Source organism: Camarhynchus parvulus, chromosome 8 (genome assembly GCF_901933205.1).
Source record: "Camarhynchus parvulus chromosome 8, STF_HiC, whole genome shotgun sequence".
NCBI lineage: Eukaryota > Metazoa > Chordata > Aves > Passeriformes > Thraupidae > Camarhynchus > Camarhynchus parvulus.
In genome coordinates this window covers 30,532,101-30,540,236 of record NC_044578.1, presented here as the reverse complement: position 1 = coordinate 30,540,236, position 8,136 = coordinate 30,532,101, and the positions used below count along the sequence as shown (strand labels likewise).

Sequence of the window (8,136 nt, the reverse complement as noted above, 5' to 3'; positions counted from 1 at the left end):
GCTGTTGTTCTTAGTTACATATTTCAACCATAATCACAACTTTTCTTTTTTGGGGGTTGTGAGGATGGGTCTGTGTAAGTCAGTATCAGCTGCAGAGAGAAGTGGTGAAGGTAAAATTAGTATTTGAATATGGAGATGAGAGGTAGTAGCACAGTGAGACTGAAGGGAATTGTGTGTTTCGATATGTCAGTAACTACAATGGAAAAATCACTTCAAATAAGATGTAAAACCACTATAAATCTTTATTTTAATTGTATTTTAACGAAGAGTTGCTTATTATTTTTCAATAAATTAAACAGCAAAGATGCTACATACCTGCCTGTTGAATACCAACTTAATAAAAATAAAGCTTATACAAACCTTATATAATTTAAACCATATAGATTTTAAGACACGTCAATTTAGAATATATTCGCATAGTACAACAGCATTGTGGAACTCCCACCTATTAACAGTTCACAGATTTTTAAAAGAGATGTCATTGTCTTGGCATTTTCTTGTTATGCCAAAAATTGTCAGTCATCCTAGTTTTTCTTCTGAGCTTAATAATCTTTTCCCAATGCTCAGCTTGCAAGTCTTGCACTTCCGAACAATCAGCAGTTCTTTGGGATCTAAGACACGGTTCAGTGTTCATAGTGCAGGTCAAACCTTGGTTTCCACATCCTGCCTTGACTCCGTGGCGTGTGGGAGGAGGAGATTTTCTCCCTGTGCTGCTCTCACCCTTATGAAAACCTCACCAGCTTTTATCCTGCATTCTGTTGGCTGTACAGCTGTTTGCATCTCCCTGGACAGGGATTTTCCTTGGCAAGATCCAACCACTGTGGAGGATCTCTTCACAGGATGTTTGACAGAGTCTACTTGGCTCTTCGTGCCTCGGATACTTTATTTTGAAGTGTTGGTTTGCAGTTGGTTCAAAAGGTTCAGGTAGGATTTGGATTTTAAAAATCTGGGATACGAATCTCTTTCCATAAGGATGTACACTGTTTTCTGGGCTTCATCAAAACTTGTGTGAGTTGGGTCTTGAGCCTTTTTGGCTGTTGCTTCCCTCATCTGATAGTCAATATTGATCTGGAATAGAAAAAAAAAATGTGGTTTAAAACCTAACTTTGAATGTAGTCTCTTTTCTATAGCTCTTTGTCAATACATGCATTTGGAGCCTTAGAATTCTATGACAGCTCATTGTCAGAATAATTGTAAATCGGGGCAAATCAAATACCTGTATCCCAGTTAGGCACAAAAGTTGTTGTTCACTATAGAAATGTAGTTTGTTCTGGAGTCAGAATTAATACAGCTCAACTTTCAGGAACAACCTCCAGTTACTAAAAGAAATCCTGTGTTGAATGTCTCCAGTTCAGATATGATCAACATACAGAACTTTAATTTTTCCAGAAGGTCAGCATATTTTGAAAGACAAGAACTGTTCTGTGGTGCTTCCACTCACAAACACAAAGAATCTCCAAATACCATCAGCAGCTCAAGCTGGGCTGGCTCAATGAAGAGCATCATGTGCTGAGGCCCTTGCTGAGCTCTGCTGGGGGCTCTCCCAGCACTGGCCTGCTGCCTGTGACTGTTTGTGGGGTTTGATAATGTTACACTGCAGGTAGCTGTGATTCAAGAAGGGACCTGAAGGTGTGTCTGTGTCTTCTAATGCCGCTGAGTGAGTGTGTGAGCATCTCGGTGGAGCTATACTTCTCCCTTCCAATTCTGCACAGGCTGGCTTTATACATACCTGCTTAATGGCATCTGACTGAACAAACTCCTCATAAATCCTCTCTGCTTTGCCATGTAAGTGATCAGACTTGGTTTTCTTGTAATCCTCACAAGCCAACCAGAACTCGATGTTTTCCTCACTGAACTCTGACTTCAGGAACTCCCGAAAGACACCTTGGCCACCTAAAGCCAACACGAATAATTAATCATTTACTGTATGATACTTGTGACCAGGGAAGAGAAAATAAGCAGCAGGATTTGTATTGAAATCTGATGAAAAATCTTGCCAAAATATACTGATCTTTGCTTCTTTAACATACAACAGATATTCTAATATTAAGGCTGTTGGGAGTCTTCCTAATTATGTTCAGTGTTTTAGATCTAGACTCTGGATCCTGATCCTATAACAATGGATTGTAGTCCTTCCTAAATGAATTGTCTTAGGGTATAAGTGGAGAGAAAATTCTAGATTAAACTGATTGTCCTAAATTGATTAAACTGATTATCCAAGGATTGAAGACTGATCAAAATGAGCTATTTGGGGATTAATAGCTATACTGAAAATGGAAAGAGACCCCACAACCTAACTTGGAAGCCAAGCTGTCGCAGTGTCCAAGTTACACCAGAGCTGTAAAAAACTGAAGTGTACCTGCCCATTGTTTGACTCTATACAATGCTACAGCTTTGCCTGTTTGGTGAGATTAGATAAAACTTTGTCCTTAGGGTAAGAACCAAGTCATACTGAGGTAACAGACTTACTTTGGCTGGCCAAGAGCTTTTCCAAAGACTGTGACCACTGAATAACTTCCTCTGCAGAAAGCCTAAGGTGACAAGAAAAAGAAAAGGCTTTAGGGAAGAAGCCATGGGGTTTTGTTTGTATGTCTGAAGGAGTCAAAGTTTATAATTTATTATTATATTCCAGGTATTATATTCCAGGTATTTTACTAAATTTATGTCTTTGTCATAATCTGAGATCCTGGAGACAAGCCATGTCAAGAAAAATAATCAGAGATGGAAAAAATTTGGAACTATGATGTTATCTTGAATTTTGTTCCCAGGAAAATAGTCTTTTACTGTAACTATGATAAAATTATTTTGTACCTGTACTTCTGTTTCCATATTTTTGCAATAAGAATGGTAATACCCCTACTCCTCATTTATGTGAGAAGCATTTTTTCTTGTAAAACTTTAGAGAACAGTTACAATGTCTCTCTGATAAAAATGGATTTAAGTGAAGTGTCTTCTCCCTCACTGTTCGATGCAAACAGATCAAATCACTAATTAAAAATCCTTAACTCCATGAGTAGTTTCTAACTACTAATGTTCACCTCTCTTGTATTTTGGAAATTCTAGATGCTTTGCTTTTACAATATTTGTTGTTCTAGAAGTAGTTTAGAGATTAAGTAATTTACTATGCACTAATCTAGCTATGATTGTATTTTATAACTCTATGGATTTCTGCACTTACATGACATTTCTAGAGCTGGAAGTCTTGATCCCAGATTCAATATGTGGCACCATGCACTTCAAATAACTTTTGAGATCTGCACCACTGAAACAATGAACAGACATTTTTTAATCCATTAGAATTGCAGTAGCACTTAACTTCTATTTAAATTTTCTTCAAACTTTCAGAGACAGCTCCATTCTATGACTGAAGTCTGGGAAGTTACATATCCAAGTAGTTTTTAAAAAAACACTGAGGGCCCCCACTGTATCCAAATTCTGTTTTGGATTACTTCAATCAATCAATTAATTGGTATGCCTCAGCTCAAGCTTCTTAAAATGATGTTGCAGTCCTGGGCTTTGAGCAGGTTTTGTTCATTTCGCCTGAACCGCAGCGCTAATTCTTAATCTCCAAAATTACTAGATTGTTATTTGCACTTCTAATACATTAAGTTTTATACTAAGCTGTATATACTTACAAAGCCTTTTGCTTCTTTTTATGGACTTTGCCTTTTGCAAGCTTGCAATCTTCTTTTCCATTTAATTCAGTCATGTTGTTATGGGAGAAAAAGAATCCAGGCATTTTCCTTGGCTCTAACGTGAAGCACCTCTGGCCATGAGGATCCTCCAGCCCCAAGAGACAGATCCCTGCCTCTGCTGCTGCCTTTTATTGACGCAGGCAGCCCTGGGAGCTGGGGTGAGCAGAGCTGTTTATCATGTGTCTTCATCACAAACTCTGGAAGTTCCCCTTTCAGTGCTCAGTGACGTGAGTCTTTTTTGAGAAAAAAAACAGACAGCAGTGTCTCGTGGTTGAGGTTATACCAGATGAGGCTGAATTGCTTTGGGGTTGTTATGTGTCACTGTGTATGTCTGTTACAAAAAAAAAAAAACACCAACAAAACCCTCTAGAACTTTGAATTCTTGTCCCTTTCTGATGGGTACTTGCAAGTCAGAAGTATTTTTTGGTTTGATCAACAGAACTGCAAATACTGCAGTTTTTTCTTGACAAAATTCACTTGTTGCATGCCTGTGTCCTGCAATTTCATACTTGTTAGTTGGTTAGGTGGGCTCAGCAGAAGACAAGGGAAAGGTACTTTAACATAGCCCAGTAATAAAGCTCTATATGCAACATCCTGTTTGCAAGTCCCCTGTTGCTCTTCAGACTAGAACATTACCTTAGACAGGTTTGGTTGGACAAGCTGTGTGAAAATATTTCGATGTGGTTTTCTCAGGAAGGGGTTTTGAAGCAGCAAGAACTTATTTAATTTAGTTTAATTTTTGCAAGTCAGGTTCTTAGGAAGCACAATGCCATATTTCAGGAATACCTCCCTAATTTTAAGTGTCTTGGCATGTATAAATATTAATTAGGTTAGAGCTGTTGTTGTAAACACAGTGTGAATATTACAGGCTGTTTGAGGGAGGTGTGAATTGTTTGTACATACTTAAACTCCACTGCATAAAAGCAGCCATGGATATAAAGACAAAGAATTAAGCATAACTCTCTATCTGTCCAGGGTGGTGATTTAGACGTTGAAATACTTAATCTGGCCCCTGAGCATCTCAACTTCTGCTAGTTTGCTTGGGTTCTTTTTTTCTGTGATGTTTCTAATTTTTTCCCTTTTTTTTCCTTTTTTTTTTTTTTTTTTTTTTTTTTTTTTTTTTTTTTTTTTTTTTTTTTTTTACTAAATAACGTGGGCAACTTTGATTACTTATGAATAGCTCGTGAATGATGTGCGCAGGGCTGCATATGACGGTGATAACTGCTGACACATCCCCAGCTTCCTCTGGAGCTGCGGTGCCAAGGGCTGGGAGCCCGAGAGCCGCCTGCAGACAGATGTGCGAGGACAGACCGCCAGCCTCGGGGGACAGACCGCCAGCCTCGGGCTGGGTTTAACCACAGCGGCTGCCGGGCCGCTGAGTGCTGGCAGTGACACAAATGTGTCTGCAGGAAATATTTATCTCCAGGTGAACACTGCCCTTTGTGCCGGGGCAGAGGTGTTTACTGACTGCTCTTACCCCCCAGAACAGGGCGCAAAAGGAAGGAAGGAAGAGATATTATCATTGCCGGGTTTGTTTTCGTATCTAACCTGCTTGGTTTTGACGTTCTGCCCCCCTCAGCGTCTCATCGCGCTCCCTCACTTAGGAGCTGTCCTCGGTGGGATGTTCCATTGCTGGCAAGTTCGGAAGGATGATGCATCCAAACCCTTCTCAGAGGAGGGCAACAGAAGGCTAAAAAACATCAGGGAAAATAATTTCCCATCTCATCTCCCTGAGCTCTGTAGCCTCAGGCTAAAAGTAGGGCAATGTCTTCAACTCATAGCAGCCGGTCATTATAAGTAATGACCAGTGAAGTTCTGTGAGAGTGAGGGTACAGGATGGCTTGCTTTTTTGTACCTGTTATCAATGATGGGCTGTTGACAGTTCATTTACTAGATGAGGAATGTCTTTTCTCCATTTAAAATTAAATTACTGTCTTTAACTTTGGGATTTGTTAAACATATCAATGCATGCAACAGGTTCTGAGTCAGTCCTTCCTGTAGAAAGGAATTCTCATGCTACTGAGTCTCATTGCACTTCACCTTCTTGCAATAAATATTGTCTTGAATAAAGGAAAAACAGCATTCTTGTAATTTGCATCAGGGTAATGCTGCCGTCCCACAGCATTTGAATTGCTTTCCAGGTCACACAATACTTGAATTGCTTTCCAGGTACTTTATTTGTTGGAGGAGGCCAGTGGTAGTATGGGATAACTCTTAGGTGACTTGTTGCTTGCAGAGATACCATACCACTGGACCCTAGGGGAGGTGGTAACCTTTGCTTTGCAGTCTTGGTGCTACTGGGTTCAAATACAGTCACAAGTGAAGTAGGAATAGGTTGAATACTACGCTGTGAATGAGGAAAAAGTTGTGCCTGCCAAGCAGACCACCTGGAATTAGCTGATGTCCTTATGTTCTGCTGTTCTCATATCCCAAATTAATAATGCTCTTAACACACTGGGGAGTCCTCTCCAGTATTCCACATCACTAAACCCCAATCTCTGCATTGCTGCTTGCTCTCCTTATCCCTGGACAAATTCAGTAAAAAAAAAAAAAATCAGTGCTGCCTCTCTGGTTTAACCTAAGCCAGATCTATTTGTAAACATGTGTAATGATTCATGCAAGAGGGTACATGTAGAAATGTACAAATGAAGAAAGAAGACTGGGTGTAGTGAGTGTCTGTTTTGGAGAAAGGATGAACATTTGGCACATAAACTCCTAGCTTAGGGTCCTAGAAAGTGTAAAGACAATGTAAAGTCCCAATATCCTCCTGCCTTCCTGTAAATGCTGCTCAAACTCTGCAAAACCAAAGCCTACTGTATCCATTAGCAGACATATCAATGTGGGACCATGATTATCAGTCCCTTTTTTCCTATATTGTGAACAAATCCTTTCTTCCTCTGAGTAACTTTGATCTTCAGGTATCCTTTTTTTCTCAATGGAATATTTCACTGACTCTGATTCACTCTTTTATGCAAACCTACTCATCTTTAAGGTTTTACTTGTAAAGCCCAGTGCAAATTTCCCAATCTCAACAATGGGAAAACCTGTCCATGAGACTGAGGTACGTGTACCATTGAAGTGAGAGGGAAAAGAGGAACTGTGAGATTCATAGGGCTGGGAAGAATTTTTGTTTTATTGCTGGAGCATTCTCCTTCTACAGACCACAGAAAAACCAGAGAGAGACCTGCATGGAGTTTCCTAAGTGAAAAAGTCTTTGCTAACTCTGACTTTGGTAAGTGGTTCCGCTTTATGAGAGAGTTGGACTAGGTCGCGCAGGTGGATTAGATGTTGACTCTCTACAGTTTTCAAGATTCTGGTGTTCCGAATACTCTGACTTGACATTTCTAGTGATGAATGTACTGCTTATTTGAACTTTAAACTTTAAAAATACAGAGCTTCAAACCCATATGCATTCATCCATATTGAATATTGGGTCACTGTCCTTGTTTCCTGTAGACAAAAATGTCTAGTGGGATTTTACATGATACCATAAGGAATAGTCATATTCTGACACAGCAGAAAGCTTTTCATGTAACTTCTTCACTCCTAATTTTCTGGATTTCTTTCAGTTTCATCATGGGATGGTTGGTAACAGACCTGCCTTTTTCATCTCCCATAAACTTAATCTACAAATATACTTTTCTCTATTTCATGCATGATAGCCAATTGCTGCTTGAAATACTTCCTCACTTAATAACTGTTCTCTTTTCCTATTATTACAGGAAATTGCAAAAATATTTTAAGCCTTACAGTTTTAGGGTTTATTAGAATAATCCCATTATTTGATACAAAAGGTTGGCATTGTCTTAGTTGATTCTGTCCAGTAGAAGGACGCAAGAAAACTTCTTGCAGGAACAGCACCACAACTGGCTGTCACCAGCTGGTTTCTACTCTTTTCCAGATTTCATGTCGGTTTGTGATGAGTAATTACTCCAATTTTATGTTCACAGAAGATGCTTACAAATATTTGCTAATATTCAGCCTGTTTCTGTGCATCATTTTCTGTTCTTTCTGGAGACCACTTGGTAGAGATAAAGTGAAAAAAAGTGAGAAAATTTCCAAGGTTCAACACTGGACAGGTTCGGTTAAAGCAAAGAGGGCAAAAAGTTCCATGAACTCCAAGTCCCATTTGCTGGTCAAAATTATTTCTAGCTTCTGCTTCTGACTTCTTTTTTGTTTCTTTTTGGTCACTCTTGTCTGGTCTTACCCTCACTCATTCTCCATTTCAGCTCCACTTTGTTTCTGGGTTGTTCTGTTTTGGCCTAGGCAAGTTGTTGTCTTCCATGTGTGGCCAATTTTCAGCTTTGCTGCACTCTTGCTGTTGAGCACGAACTTCCCTGGAGTTAATCTGACCCCATCTGTGCTGAGCCCAAGTGCCCAGTCAGGCAGTGCTGCCCCACTGCAGAACTGCCCTTGCCCATCACATAGCTGAGCATTAGCT

General features: G+C 39.7%; 1 protein-coding gene across 1 annotated transcript; it reads right to left on the bottom strand.

The window, feature by feature from the left end:
* Window positions 1-882: 882 nt before the first annotated feature.
* Window positions 883-3,739, bottom strand: RGS1 (regulator of G protein signaling 1). The gene is made up of 5 exons (XM_030953535.1): window positions 3,636-3,739; window positions 3,179-3,262; window positions 2,470-2,531; window positions 1,730-1,893; window positions 883-1,068 (listed from the first exon to the last, which is right to left on the bottom strand). The coding sequence occupies exons 1-5, from the start codon at window positions 3,737-3,739 to the stop codon at window positions 883-885; spliced, it is 600 nt and encodes a 199-aa protein (XP_030809395.1).
* Between the last annotated feature and the right edge of the window lie 4,397 nt (window positions 3,740-8,136).